Raw genomic sequence first — 15,521 nt, 5'->3', positions numbered from 1 at the left:
CGTGGTGGTTCTTTTTTGATCTCTGCATCAATTTCTACCACGCTGAAGGTTGCATGGAGCAGCAGTTTGAGGTGTTCTGTGGAACCACTTGCTAAGAAACTGCCTCAAGTATTTCTGCACGAGTGTGCAAATACAGAGAGAGGCCAGAGAGACACTTCCACGCTGGGCAGTGCCTTTCCAAACTCTTGGAAGTTTTTCATTCAGGTGCATTTCTAGAGCTAGAGCCAAGCCTAGATAATCTTTGTGCAAGTGTGCAGCTACCTATTTCTGATTTTGAGGTATTGGGAACGTCTGTGGCTAAGTATACATTAGACCCTTTTGTATTTCTCCTCTACACTTTCTTATGTTTTTCAGGCCTGTTCCAGTGCACAATAAAAACATTAAAATGGATCTGTTATTTACCAAACTTTAGCTGGCCACTTATGTGTGCTTTGGGAATCCAGTCAAAAATCTGCAAAGTGTCAGGAGAAAAAAGTGCGGAGTGTGAGAGAGAAAAAGGGCAGAAGTGCAGAAAGAGTGCAAAGTGTGAGGGGAAAAAAGCAGAGTGAGGCAGGGAAGGTGCAGAGTGTGAGGAAAAGAGGCTAAAGGGAGACGGGGAGGATGAGGAAGCTCTCGCCCTCTTCAGCAGGAGGTGCCTCTGTGGCACTGAGTGAGTTGTGCTGAACATTTCAATTGCCAGGTGCCTCAGGAAAAAGGAGGCATTTTTATGTTTGTGCTGGTTTTAAGTGTTTTAACAAAGCACTACTGAGTGACCCCATAGGGAGGGGAATTGTAATTAATCAGATAAATTAGAGAAGAGGTGTTTAAAGGGGAAGAAAAATAAATTTCTTGTGCTGGCAAGCTCCAAACCCTGCAGAGAGAAGGATCTCACTGAGGGCTGTAGCTGCTGGCATGGCTTCTGCTGTGGCTCCATCCCAAGAAGAGACATCAGATCAAATTTAACATGACAGTGGGGAGAGAAAAAGACAAGCCAATTAACTCTACAGCTTGAACTATATAAAGCACAATGGATACTTTCTGGAGTTTCATGAAAATTTTTGGGCTAAGATAACTTTAATGCAAAAAGCCAAAAAAATAAAAGGTGTGAATTTGTCGTGTCCCTGTCGTGTCTTTGTAGTATGTGTCTCTTGTCTCTTTTTATAGCCAAACATACCTTTAAATCTTTCTGTTATAAATCCAGAGATAAAAGGTGCCACTGTAACCTGCCTGTCCCAGAGCGTGCAGCTGGGACTGACTGTGCTCTCCCTGGTTGCTCCCTCAGGACAGATCTCCGTGGATGGCTTCATGCGCTACCTGAGCGGGGAGGAGAACGGCGTCGTCCCCCCTGAGAAACTGGACTTGAATGAGGACATGTCTCAGCCACTGTCACACTACTTCATCAACTCCTCACACAACACCTACCTCACAGGTACCATCTAGTGTCTGACCTTGCAAGAGTTCTGTGTGTTTTCAGTGGTAACATAAAATACACTGAAAGCAGCAGCATTAAACACATGCTGGAGTTCATTCTTCAGGGAAGCAAGGGTGGCACTTGATTTTTGTTGCAGCTGCAGCACAAGTGCATCAAAGATACTTGAATTAACAGGTGAGCAGCAGTTGCTTTGTTCACATAAGGCCTGGTCAGAAACCCAATGAAGTCCCTGGAAAGTTTCTCTCAAATGGGATTGCAGATTAAGGCCCATCTGCAGGGAGAAGAATGAACATTGTACTTTTTATGGCAACCAAGACAGAAGGACAAGGGTGCAAAGCAGAATATGGGAAACATCTCTGTAGCTCATAAATTTGCCCATAGACATGAAATCTGGCAGCTCGCTGTGCTCCATGAAATTTGCTGTGATTCAGAGATGAGGGAGGTCCAGCATGGCACATAACTTTCTGACAGCCCATAAGTGCAAGGAGGGAGATCTGTTCCCTGACAATATCTGACATCTGAGCTGAAGCTTTTAGGTGCTGTCATGTTTTTCAAAAGGCTGAGCACCCAGAAGCTCCTGTTAATTAGAGTTACAGTCTGAACTGTGTTGTTTGCACAGCAAAGTCAACAATGCTTTAAGACTCAGGAAAAGCTAAGGCAGTTTAGGAATTTGACTTTTGGCATTTGTTTTCTAGTCCAAGGTTCTGTTAACTCGTGAGAAAATAATTGTAAATTTACTATTTTAGTTTGGTTTGGGAACAAATGTTTGGGGCAAGCAGATGTGCACAGAGGGTTCTCTCCTGTTTGATTTGATGTTTGCTTTGTCCTGCCATGTTTGCTGATGACTTAGCATTATGTTTAATTTTAAAAAATGATGCTGCACTGAGTGCTAAAAATGTGGTTTATGTGTAATGTAGGCTTCTTAATGCTATTAACAGAGTGGCCTTAACTGACCAGCTCCTTCAGAGTGCCAGTATGCCAAAACATAAACAAGCCCAGGCACTGGTGATGGCCACTGTAAACAGACCTCAGGGGAATTATTTTCATCTGCTCTGTGTTTGTTACAGCTCTTTCTCCAGCACCTTTGCCAGCTTTCACAGAGTGAATGAACTGTCATTGTTTCCATTAGACACCATTTGTCAAGGGTTTATATCTCAGCTGTAAAACGTGTTTTGTGCTAGAGCTTGTCACACGAGCATTTGTTTTGACAGGGATTTTCTTTCTCTGAATTAAAAGAAACAAAAATCAGCGTGGCCACTTCTAAGTCACGATTCCAATATGCAGAAACTTATGCCCTTTGGTGGAGTGAAGACATGGCCAAAGCAAAAGCAATTTTTAACTGTGATGCTTTGCAGACCTCTTACCTCCAATAAGGACTTTGTTCTGTCACTGAGGATTAGCTGGTGCTTAAGGCAGATGCTGCAGCTTCATGCAGATATTCTGGAAGAAAACAGTCAAGCTGCAGTGCCAAAGGAGAAGCACAGGCCCACAGGAGGTTTAGAGACCATGCAATTTAAGGTTGATCTGAAGAGATAAAAGACTACCCTCCCCTCTACCAGCAGGAATTTATAGCCAGGTCCATACCACAGATTTTTATCAGGGCTGGCCAGGACAGAGATGTGTTCCAAAGGTTTAGAGGTACAAAAGCCTAACCCCAAAGAATAAAGGATTTGTGATTAGTCCAACCTATTCTATTTTTTTAGCTGCACTACAGGTGACCTCACACGTTTAATTATTTACCTTGACACTTGCTGCACTTGCTTTGACTTGGATGTGAAAGTCTGCAAATCATCTCAGATTGCATCTACAGGTTTATTTGCCTGCATTTCCAAGGAACTTCAGAGGCTATATTTGGAAACATGATCTTCAGCCTTAATTTGACAAAATATTCCTAGCTTAGTAAACCGGGGGGAGTAAATCAGGATAAACCCAGGGGATAGTGCAAGAGAAGTTTGAAACTCTTTCAAATTCCTTTTTAGAGTGCATGTTTTCACATTTCAGGCACCAACCACAGGCCCTTCCCTTTCGGTGCGTTCATTATGTGCAGTGAATGTGTGGCAGCTGGCCGACAATGGGACTCATGATTTGATTTTTATCTGTGCCGTACAAAAACTGACAGCCTGGGATTTTGCTCTGAACCTGCATGGGACACAGCAATCACGCTCCCATTTGCTTTCTTCCAACAAGGAAGTGCAGTTAATGAAATTAATGGTGGCAGGCTGTTCCTTTTCCCAAAAAGAGTCTGAAGGATCTGCTCAAGTGCTCATGGCTCTGGAAGGGAAGCCTTGGAAGCACCTTTGCCCTGACTGAGGCCATGAAATAGCAACTAGTCATGTAATAATTATCAGGACAATAAGAAAACCATTCAGCCTGGCATTACTTTATGATTACTGAGCTTAATGCCCTACCAATTATCTATCCCTTTGTTAGTTTTTTTAAACCAGAAAAAGCATGCACAAAGAAACAACATGATAACATAAAAAGCACCATGTGCACTCTCTGAATTTATTTTTAATTATGCTGATCACTTTCCTAGCCTTTAGTAGAAACCCTTGGCAGTACATCAAGTCCTGATTATTTATTTAGAAGTGTTACTGCTTTCTTTATTCTTAGGGAAATGTAATTTTTAAGAACAAAGGTAAAAGCCCATGAAGAAAGAAGTGATTTGCAGTGAACCTAGGCTAACTTAAAGAAATGTCATCTTTGAGAAACTTTTTTTACTGTCTCATCTTTTTTTCTCACTGGTATCATATTTAATTCTTTATTCCTTTGAACCCTTAAAGTGCAACCCTGCTTTTTCCTGGAGTCTCACCTCAGGTTCCTGCTGTGGGCACAGAGGGGAGTGATTTTTTTGGGCAACATTTCTTTCAGCAGCACACAAAGTCAGAGACAAATGATGACGTGTCACACTCAGCTTTACATGTTTTGAGGGCTGGGCAAACAACTTGCTGTTGTTTATGGGAAATGCAAAATACTAAATCCCACACCTTTAACACATTTTTTGGCTAAAAGGAACAATAATCTCAGCTGAGCATGTGTAGCCAGTGTGGGACTATCCCATCCACCCTCACCCTGCTTACAGTTGGTATTCCAGTTGTTCCTAGAAAAATGTTTCACCGGGGCAGTTCTCTTCTCTCTTGCTGCCTGTGACCTCTCATCCACCATCCTACAGCTCTTCTGCTCCCAGTGCTTCCTCAGTCCCACTGCTGCTGCTGATTATCTGCTCTCAGCCCTTCCCTGAAACCTTCCTCACCTCCAAGCCTCCAGAGCAGGTTCCACAGGGAAGGGGAGGAAAGCTGGGGACACCTCCCTGCTGCTGGCCCCACCAAAGTCCTGCTTTGGTCCAGTGGGAAGTGCTCAAAACAACAGGCAAGGAGGCTGAGAGCCTGATTCTGGCTGAATTACAGGCAGGAGCAGAGGGTGTCACAGTGTGGGGTCTGAGCTGCTTGTCCTGCTTGCCCCAAACGTTTGTTCCCATGTAAACCAATCTAAAATAGTAAATTTACAGTTATTTTCGCATGAGTTAACAGAACCTTGGACTAGAAAACAAATGCCAAAAGTGGGAAATAGCTCAGGAGCAAAATGAACTCAGATAAATGGGCTGGGTCTAAAAAATCCCAGCTGCCAGCACCTTGTGTGGCTGCTGGAGTGAGGAGCTCTGTGTGGGGCTCTGATTTTCACACTGCAACCCCCAGTGTGTGATGATCCAGGGCACTGGTGCTCCTCCAGGACTTGTCTGGAGAGAGGAGATGTAGGAACTCATGTTCATGCCCAGCAAAGGGAGGATACAGGCACCTCGTGCTGGGAGAAACTGCTGGGACAGAGGGATAGACCAGCCTCTGGTTCTAGAATAGTGGAGAGTCAGGTGATTCCCAATAGCTGGGTCCAAAAATCCCCCAGTTTGGGGAGGAAAGGTATCTTAAACAGATAGCAACCACGTTTTAACTCCGTGTATTGCAAATAACTTTCACTTGGGAAAACAGTGGTGGATGAACCCAGCAAGGATGCACTTCCTGAGACAGGAGCAGCTTCAAGTTCCAGAGGTGTGGAAGTGGAAGTGCTCTGTGTGGGGAACCCTGGGTCATATCCTCACATCAGTCAGCACCAGCTCATTTTGCATACTGTCCTGTCAGGTATTGTTTAGCCGATGCCATTTTTCTGAAAAGTGAATTTTTTGTCAAAATCCATTTCTCCTTAGCTCACATAGGGTGATGGGATGCAAATGTTATGCATGGTGTTACTGTAGACACTGCTTGTATTGTAGAAGGGAATACATAATGCTTTCAATTTCCAGTATTGAAAAATTGATCTGTACTCAAGCTATTAAAAATATACTGGAAGTGTTCCCTTTAGTGTCTGTGTTATCACATTTTAGAATGCAAAAGGGCTATTTTAAACTAAATGCAAACAAGGAGACATTTCTAAATAATGTATGCAAAACCCCCACATTTGGGAGAACATTTCTCATATTCTGTATTTCAGAAAAAGAAGCTGTTGGGACTCTTAAACATGTGCTAGCATTTTACACTCTGCCTGGGGGTCCTTCTGAAAGTTGTGTGGTTTGGAGGTTGAATATCCTCTTATCCTTTGCAGGAATCCTTCCAAAATGTCTGAGCCTTATTAATAAGGTGGTGTGGGAAGTGTCATGTGGCAAATGATGCATGTCATGATTTACTTAAGCACTTTGGAAGGTGAAGGATCTCTGAGCCCAAAACACTTAGCACTGATAACCACCAGGAGTCTCTTGGGAAACACTTTGTTAATCTAAACTCTGTGTGCTCTGAGGGAAAAGAAAGACAACATTAGAGGAGTTTTTTAAGTGAAAATGGGGTTTTTAGGCAGTAGAGTTCAGTGGATCCCTATGAGAGCCAAGATTTCATCAGCAGATGCTCAGGGATAAGTACATGGAAATGTGAGTTGTTATTCCCTGATCCATGCTTATGCTTGTTGGCATCCTGCAAAGAAAAAGAGCCACTACTTAACCCAGACATCGGAATTGCACCAAAAAGGTTTTTGTGTGAGGAGAGATAATCTGCCATAATCAAAGGTGAAACAGGAAACAGCTAAATTCCCACAGAAAAAGAAAGAAAGAGACACGTTGTCACTTTGCTGACTCCATTTGGATTTTCAGAGCTTTCCAGCCCTGGCCAGTTCCTTCTGTTATTAACAGATATTTGTCACTGGTTCCAGCAGGAGCTGAGAATTCTGATGGATTTCAACAGGAGTAACGTTAATACCTTGTGGAGTAGTTATGATTGCTCCACCTCATGTATCAGACAAACTGTAAACAGGGATTTGCAAGTAAGGGGTTCTGCTACACAGGTTTTAGTACAAGGTAAGAACAGAGCAAAAGCAGACAATGCTTTTTGTGAAGCAAATCCCAAAATGTGTATTTCCCAGCATAAGACCTAAACACAGAATCACAGAGACAATAAAATGAGGATTCATCTGCATTATAGTATATGCCAGTCTAGATGAAGTATTTATATGTCCCCAGTCAGCAAAGAATCTTCACTGTAAATGAACTCACTGCTTCCTTAAAAAGAAAATTAATTTCCTTCGAGAAATCCAGGAAGATTTTCTCAGCAAGACTGCTAGGAAGGAGGAAACTGCATCCATTTTCTTCACATCTAAAAGAGGCACAAAGCCATTCTTCCATTACTGTTCCCTCTCTGCTGCAAGAGATTTGTATCTGAATGACTGGAATCAAACCTGTTGCAGCAGATGAAGACAACCTGGCTGGGTACCCTTCCCTGAATCCAGCTGGACTTCTTTGTTGGGTTGGGTTTGGGTTTCTTTTTTAATACTTTGCAAGTTTGGAAAAAAAGAGTTTTTCCTTCTTAATTTTTAGATTTATATTATCTCATTATTGGAAAAGGACAGTTTAATTGAATTTCTCCCTGCATAATACAGTATCACATCAGGGAAATTTAACTGACCAGCTCATTGCAGTGGTTAGCATATTAAATATTGATTTGAGACCTAATGGTGATGCCATTAGTGACTGCAGGGGGTTTGTTTCATCTCGTACTAATCTGCATTGCATGGTGTGAGAAAATGTAGTCTTGCTCTCCTGAGTCTGAATTTCACATTGCTGGTCAAGGGATAACAAAATCTTATGAACTAAGTTGTTATTGTTGTTGTTTATTATCATTGTTGTTGCTGTTGTTATTATTGCTATTATTATTTGATTTCATGTATTTGATGCTGCCCATCAGAAGCTTTGGACCTGGCTTCAGCTGGGTTATTTCTCTGACAGACTGAGGGCAGGATCCAGACCACGGCACTGACTGTGCCAGAGGGATGGACCCAGACCATGGCATTGACTGTGCCAGAGGGATGGATCCAGACCATGGCATTGACTGTGCCAGAGGGATGGATCCAGACCATGACCCTGACTGTGCCAAAGTCAATGGGATGGATCCAGACCATGACCCTGACTGTGCCAAAGTCAATGGGATGGATCCAGACCATGACCCTGACTGTGCCAGAGGGATGGATCCAGACCATGGCATTGACTGTGCCAGAGGGATGGATCCAGACCATGGCATTGACTGTGCCAAAGTCAATGGGATGGATCCAGACCATGACCCTGACTGTGCCAAAGTCAATGGGATGGATCCAGACCATGACCCTGACTGTGCCAGAGGGATGGATCCAGACCATGGCATTGACTGTGCCAGAGGGATGGATCCAGACCATGACCCTGACTGTGCCAAAGTCAATGGGATGGATCCAGACCATGACCCTGACTGTGCCAAAGTCAATGGGATGGATCCAGACCATGACCCTGACTGTGCCAAAGTCAATGGGATGGATCCAGACCATGGCATTGACTGTGCCAGAGGGATGGATCCAGACCACGGCACTGACTGTGCCAGAGGGATGGATCCAGACCACGGCACTGACTGTGCCAGAGGGATGGATCCAGACCATGGCATTGACTGTGCCAGAGGGATGGATCCAGACCATGGCATTGACTGTGCCAGAGGGATGGATCCAGACCACGGCACTGACTGTGCCAGAGGGATGGATCCAGACCATGGCATTGACTGTGCCAGAGGGATGGATCCAGACCACGGCACTGACTGTGCCAGAGGGATGGATCCAGACCATGGCATTGACTGTGCCAAAGTCAATGGGATGGATCCAGACCATGGCACTGACTGTGCCAGAGGGATGGATCCAGACCATGGCATTGACTGTGCCAGAGGGATGGATCCAGACCATGGCATTGACTGTGCCAAAGTCAATGGGATGGATCCAGAGCATGGCATTGACTGTGCCAGAGGGATGGATCCAGACCATGGCATTGACTGTGCCAGAGGGATGGATCCAGACCATGGCATTGACTGTGCCGGAGGGATGGATCCAGACCATGGCATTGACTGTGCCAAAGTCAATGGGATGGATCCAGACCATGGCATTGACTGTGCCTGAGGGATGGATCCAGACCATGGCATTGACTGTGCCGGAGGGATGGATCCAGACCATGGCATTGACTGTGCCGGAGGGATGGATCCAGACCATGACCCTGACTGTGCCAGAGGGATGGATCCAGACCATGGCATTGACTGTGCCAGAGGGATTTCATTGCGTTCTCACGCTGTTCATGTTCTTTGGAGCGATGAGCGCGTTACCCCTCTCAGCCAAGGGCCAAAGCTGCTGTAAGTCTGTTATTGTGGGATCAGTTTTATCCCTTCCTGGGGCCCAGCATGACCTCCCTGTCCCTGTGCTCTGTGCAGCTGGGCAGCTGGCTGGCAACTCCTCGGTGGAGATGTACCGGCAGGTGCTGCTGTCGGGCTGCCGCTGCGTGGAGCTGGACTGCTGGAAGGGCCGCACGGCCGAGGAGGAGCCCGTCATCACCCACGGCTTCACCATGACCACCGAGATCTCCTTCAAGGTACACCTTCAGCTGGGCTCTGCTCCTGCACAGCCATCACTGCCACGGGCAGAAATGGGAGGGCCAAAAGCTGCCGCAGGAGGAAATGGCAGAGCAGCACGGAATGGCTGGGAGAGAAGAGCTGCAGCATTTGGAGCTTGTGTGGGGAGAGGCTGCTGGTGGTCAGGGCACTGTGAGGAAAAGGGATAATTTTTCAGTGCCATCTGGGCACTGGGCTCCATGCCCAGGTCCATGCTCCTGTGCACGTCCCTGCAGCAAATCTCACAGGGACAGAAGCCACAGCCAGGGCTGAAGGACCAGGCACAGCCACCACAGCTGGCTCTGCACAGACACAAATGGGGGTGTGGAGGCACTGGGAGGAGCAACTGCCAGGGGACAGAGCTGGACAGGGTTTGGTCAGCAGTAACCAGCACACCAGTTCACTCCTTTCTCCTCTCTGCCTGGTCACTGGCAGTGGGAGGCCAAAGTCCTGAACTGGGACAGGAAGTAGCAGCCAGATCTCAACAATTTGCAAGCCTTTAAATTCCTGTGGGCAGAGAATATGCTGCTCATGGCCAGGTGGGCAGGCTGCATGCACAGGACCCAGACACTTGGCATTATATTTAAAAACAATTAAGAAGTGTGTGTGCAGTGTTATCCCCGATGCTTGGGACCAGACCCAAAGCACTGGAGGGTGAAAAAGAAAAATCAGCATCTTTGGAGACTGTGAAGGGATATTTGTGCCATTCAAACCCCAAACATATCTTTATTATTGAATTTCATCTTCCATTTCCTTTTCTGCAGTATAAGGTAGAGACCATACCATTAGCAATAACCTTAAATTGTTATCTCCTTGTCCTTCTTAAAGATGTTTTTAATCTGAGGTGTTAGAGGAGCATAATGGAGGTGTTTGCCTGTAGTATTAGGATTGGTAGTCAGCACAGCTTATAATGATACCTCAGGAAATCATTTTTGAAGTGTGAAGAAATATTTCTTCTTCATCTGAGACGCTAACTCACCATGGAAATACATTTCTAGCACACATTTATTGTGTGCAAGAATATGTGGGAAAATGTTCATTGCTGACTTTCCTTATGTTGTGGGGATTACATGTGGCTGCATCTTTGAAACCTTTCTCCCATACTTGAAACCTGTTGTTGGGTGGGGTTTTTTGTCTTCTAGTGCCTTTCTTTAGGGAAGAAAGCAAGCAGGTCTGCCACAGACAGAGCACTAATTGTCACTTGTACCAGAACAATCCTCTTTTTTTTCCAGTTTGCTTTCTCTAATTCTTCCCTGATTGAGGTAATCACAGAAACACGCAAAACAACCTTCTTGCACGTTTGTTATTAACTTCCCAGTTATGTTTATGGGAAGCCAATTATGTTTATAGGCATGGGGTTTGATTGCTGGAAGTCTTTTAATTGAGGGAGATGGCTCTCGACTGCTTTGGTCATGAGCAGGAATTTAAAACAAAGTTAATCTGATTTTTAAAAGGATCATTAGCAGGAACGAGGATTATCCCTGGATATTTAGATGTTCAACCCTTGGCACTGTGCTGGCAGGAGAGATATTGGGAAGTATTTTAAACCTCCTCAGGAGTATTTCATAGGTCATTTCAGGGCAGGCATTTTTTAATCCACCCAGAAAAATGTGGAGAAACATCTCAGTTTCTTTTCAACACTCAAACACTCAGTGTTTGAGAGTGTGGTTTGAGAGAGTGCTGCTGAGCTGGGGAGGAGCAAAATGGCAGGGAATCAAGTGTCAGGAGTGTGAGGATCACTTCATGCCTTGAATGCTCAATCATGTATCAGCTCCTGCTTCTGCTGTGACCAGGGCACAGGGGTTCTGCTCAGTCTGCTGGCTCTCACAGCCTCAGGATTTTGCTCAGCCTGCTGGCTTCTCTGTGTGTGTGCCCCTGTTCAACCCTGCAGAGCTGATCCAGGTGAGGCATTCTGCAGCTGGGGCCAAGTTTGGGGCCTGCCAGCTTCTGTCCCTCTGACCATTATGTTTATAGGCATGGGGTTTGAGTGCTGCAAGTCTTTCAGTTGAGGGAGATGGCTCTCAACTGCTTGGGTCATGAGCAGGAATTTGAAACAAAGTTCATCTGATTTTTAACCCATGGAGCATTTGCCTTCGCTGAACTGGTGTCGGAGCTCTTCATCCTCACATCTCATCAGCTCAATCCTAATTTCACTCTCCAGGTTATTTTATTTTCCTCACTCATGCAGGGCTCCTTCCCCTCTTGCAGCAGGAGGGCAGTTGAAAACAAGTGGGCCATAAGAATGTATGAGAAGCTCAGCTCTTCTCTTAGGAAGTGGATTTCTTGCTGTTATGCTTCTCAGTTGAGCCTCTAAAAGTGCAGAAAATGAACAAGAGGAATCCCCAGAGAAAGCTTGTTTAGCATAAATACATCTTTTAGGTTTTAGTCATCCTTATGATTTGGTGTGGCAGAGCCTTATGGCTCTCAGAAACTCCAGAGTTTCCCAGCATATGAAAAATCTTCAATGTTTTCTGTGTTCTTCTGGAAGAGGGATTTGTTCCAAGAGGGAAACATTTCATAATTTGTAACTATGAGTGCATTTATTGTGCACCTCACTAAAATCATCATTGTCAAATGACTTTTCTACTGGATTTAGGGTTTCCATTTTCTTTAGGGTTGACAGGAAACTTTATGGACTTTTCCTTTTCTGAGTTCTCTGATAATTACCGCAGAACCAGCTGTTTTAATTGAGTAAAGATTTCTTTTTTCCTTTCTTTTGCCTTAAAGGGATTTCTGTCATTAAAAAAAAAACAAACAAAAATAAAAACCTAAAATGTGAGCCAGAGGAACTAAGGATTTTATGGATAGATGCTTGTGCTGATGATGTTTGGAAGATCTGCCTTTGTCAGAGCATTTTTATTATAGCACATGAAGGCTGTAGCTGCAGGCATGGAACAACTCCCCACCAAAACCAAGCTTTACATTTAAACTATTGATTATGGCAGACAGAAGGAATTTCTTGAGAAATGTGGTGCTTGAGACTCATCAGATGTTTTGGAGATTCGATCATAGTTCAGGTTGAAAAATTAGGTTGTGGCAAGAGCACATGCAGAGCTTTCTGGGATGTTTAGGAAGGAAGGTCTGATCTCAGGGAATGATTTCAGAGCTTGTTGGGTCTTTTCTCTCTTCAAAGGCTAAAACTCTGCTTCTTTAGAGAGTTAAGTTTGTAACTGTGTTTATTTTGATTCTTTAGGAAGTAATAGAAGCTATTGCTGAATGTGCATTTAAGACATCACCCTTTCCAATCCTCCTTTCCTTTGAAAACCACGTGGATTCGTAAGTAATTACCATCTTTTTCTTGGCTGATGTTTCATTTTCTGTAAGGTCTAGGCATGGAACTGTGTGTGCACTTGTGACCCAAACAACAGCTCTTATCCAAAAGTGAAATTGGGGCTGTTCTTGAAAACCTCCCTGAATGAGAATCTTTTCTTTGGGATGGGAAGTTGGACTGTGAGAGGGATTTTGTTAACTTCTCACTCAGTATGTCCTGCTGGAATGCAGCAATACTCCAGAGAAAACCAGGCAGTATTTCCCCTGCTTGTGACCCTATTCTGTGCCACAAACACATTCAGCACTTGGTCTGTCTCTCGTGTTAGAGGCCAGAACCATGGACTTCTAGGACTGCAAAATAGCTGGTGGGGATGGCCAGGAACTGTTAATTTCTGCCAAAAAATAACAGTTTGCATAAGTCTATTTCAGTTGGTTTTTCTTTTAGTTACAAGAAAAGGACAATTTTTCTGTGTAAGAAAAGAAAAAATAGATGAGAACACTTCTAGCTTTGTCCCAGTGATCTGTTTCATTTTTATAGTTCTGATTTTTTTAAACATTAACCTTGGTTTTGAATGTAGAGACCACATGGTTCAAAGTGGGGTGACACTGACACAACTTGGGCCTCAACTTTTCCCCTTTTGTGGTCTTTTTTTCTGTGAAAACATTTCCAACATTTCTGGGGGCAGTTTGGACTTAGAAACTAATTTTTGGATTTGCTTTTGTTTTTTGGGAGCTTTTTTTCAATGTAAAATAAAAATATTCTTGGGAGCAGCTATGAATGTTCTAACACAAATCAGAAATGAGGTTGGCACTTTTGTTTCTGAAAGAGGAAAAGGGGAGGGCTACCTGCTTTTCCATTTTTTTAGGAGGAACATTCTTGTCATAAGGGGAGGAACTGGTAGAAGCAGCTGTGTAAGAATGTTTCTAAGAACAGATGTGACAATACTGATCAAAAATTATGTAGGTAGAAAAATTTAAAATCAGAGGGCTGAGCTTCACTACCTGAATACCTCAGAGTACAAATTTACCTTTTGGGGGCATATATGTGTTTGCTCTGCACACACTTTGGGGCCACATGGTTGTGATCCAAAGAGTCACTCAAATCCTGCTCAGTTACTGCTGTCTGCCTCTGAAAGCCCACACAGAAGCTGTCTTTAATTGCCTTTTCTAATGGCCTCCTCATTTCTTTTTGGTGTACTTTGTGTCCCTTTGGGCTTGCACTCACCTGCTCCTGTAGGTTTGAACTCACAGTGCTTCTAAATGCAGCCTCTGGCCTTTGGGAAAGATGGCAACCATCATTTTTGAAAGTACTATATTTTGTATTCATTCTGCTGGATTTATTATAATATACTTTCACTCTGTTCACATGAGGCAGAGGAAAAACAACAGCTAAATTATTTTAACCACAAGGGTTACATTTTTCTTCCTTTAAAGTCGTCACGACTTAAACCTTCAACTGTTCCAGGGTGATCTGTTCTATTTTAGGAAGGTGAAGAAGTAAAAAGATTTCTGAAATAAACTCCTGTCAGATGGAAGTTGTATACAAAAGTGGCTTTAAAATCCCAAGATGAGGCGGTGTCAGAGCTAAAGGCAGGGTGGCACTGCAGGAATGTGACTGAAAGGAGGCAGGGCTCCTGCTGCACTCCTGTTACTGACAGCTTGCCCCATGGGAGGCACTGGAGCTTTCTCTCCAGAAACCCCCAGCCATGGAATGAGGAATTAACCTGATGTGTGCTCTCTGATGTCCTTTTCCATACATTGCTAAGACACAGGTTTTTAGCAAAGCAAGTTTGCCAAACCTTGACCAAATGTTTTCTCTTTCTGAGGCTTTCCTGCTAGTGGTTCTTTTCTGCTGTGGTAAATGATCAGATTCAGTGTGTGTGTTTTCTGATTTTGCTTTGCCTGAAAATAATTTCTAGTTATTTTACCAGGTTCCACAATTACCCTTTAATTCCTTCACTAGTTGCTGGAGAAATCTGCAATTAGTGATGTCACTCACAGAAAGGTTCACCTAATTTCATGGAATGCTTCTTTTCTCTTTCCATTTCCTTAGAATGTTGTTTTTCTCCTGGATCTTAAGGCTGGACTTTGCCCTAAATGTTAACAACAAGTACCAACGTTTTTTAACAATTGCTGTCAAGCCAATCCTGTTTCAGCAGTTCCTACTTCTAGGGGACCAAATATTTTTTCTGCTTCTCAAGCTGTGAGAGTCGTTTGTGAAATTCTGCTCCCCTAGAAATGCTGGCATTGGCTTAAACAAAAATATGGTTTTAGCCTGTGTTCATGGCTTGTAAACAGACTGCAATTATCTGAGGTAAATAAGTTTCACATCATCACATAGATATGACAGTGTTAATCAGCACTGGACTTAAAACACAATTTTTCTTTCTTCTGGTTTATGTTCATGGGAGTATTTTTGACACTTTTTGTCCACCTTGAGGAAAAATCACTTTTTAGCACATTGTGTAAATCATCTCATTTGCTTTCCTTTGATGTGTCTCCTAGAAGGGCTCGTCTCCAATATCTCCACAGCACGTGAAGGATTTTATTTCCTGTACTATAACTCCACTATTAGTGTCATTTTTTTGCCTGTTTGTATGCAATGAAAAGTTAAGAAGAGGCAAGCATGTAACTTTTAGATGACATAAAATATTATGTATGTCATCATTTTTATAGTGAAGTCAAAACACGCCCACTGGAAAAAAAGACCACTAAACCAAGCTGTGGCTCTGTGAAAAAAGCAGAGGAGTGCCCTGAAAATGCTGAGAAGACCTCAGGGAGACCTTGGTGTTTGAAATGGGGCTTGCAAGGCGATAAGCAATCTGCAAATCTGAAAGCAGACACTCTATAATTAGAAATGCACTGATGACAGAGCAAAAAGGTTAAGTGATCCTTGAGCAGTATCCATATAAGATTGC

General features: G+C 43.7%; 1 protein-coding gene and 1 long non-coding RNA gene across 4 annotated transcripts in view; one reads left to right on the top strand and one right to left on the bottom strand.

Moving 5' to 3' along the window:
* The window catches only part of PLCB1 (phospholipase C beta 1), a 328,677-nt gene that overhangs the window by 226,930 nt on the left and 86,226 nt on the right, over positions 1-15,521 (top strand). For all 3 annotated transcript variants that reach the window (XM_066546016.1, XM_066546017.1, XM_066546018.1), the window contains exons 10-12: positions 1,262-1,408; positions 9,157-9,314; positions 12,527-12,609. In XM_066546016.1, coding sequence (XP_066402113.1) covers positions 1,262-1,408; positions 9,157-9,314; positions 12,527-12,609 — 388 coding nt within the window. The remainder of the gene's footprint in view (positions 1-1,261; positions 1,409-9,156; positions 9,315-12,526; positions 12,610-15,521) is intronic.
* Positions 1-15,521, bottom strand: part of LOC136554200 (uncharacterized) — a 60,494-nt gene that overhangs the window by 16,196 nt on the left and 28,777 nt on the right. The window lies entirely within an intron of this gene.

The sequence above is a fragment of the Molothrus aeneus genome, chromosome 3 (genome assembly GCF_037042795.1).
Source record: "Molothrus aeneus isolate 106 chromosome 3, BPBGC_Maene_1.0, whole genome shotgun sequence".
Classification (NCBI taxonomy): domain Eukaryota; kingdom Metazoa; phylum Chordata; class Aves; order Passeriformes; family Icteridae; genus Molothrus; species Molothrus aeneus.
This window is presented reverse-complemented; position numbering and strand designations above follow the sequence as displayed.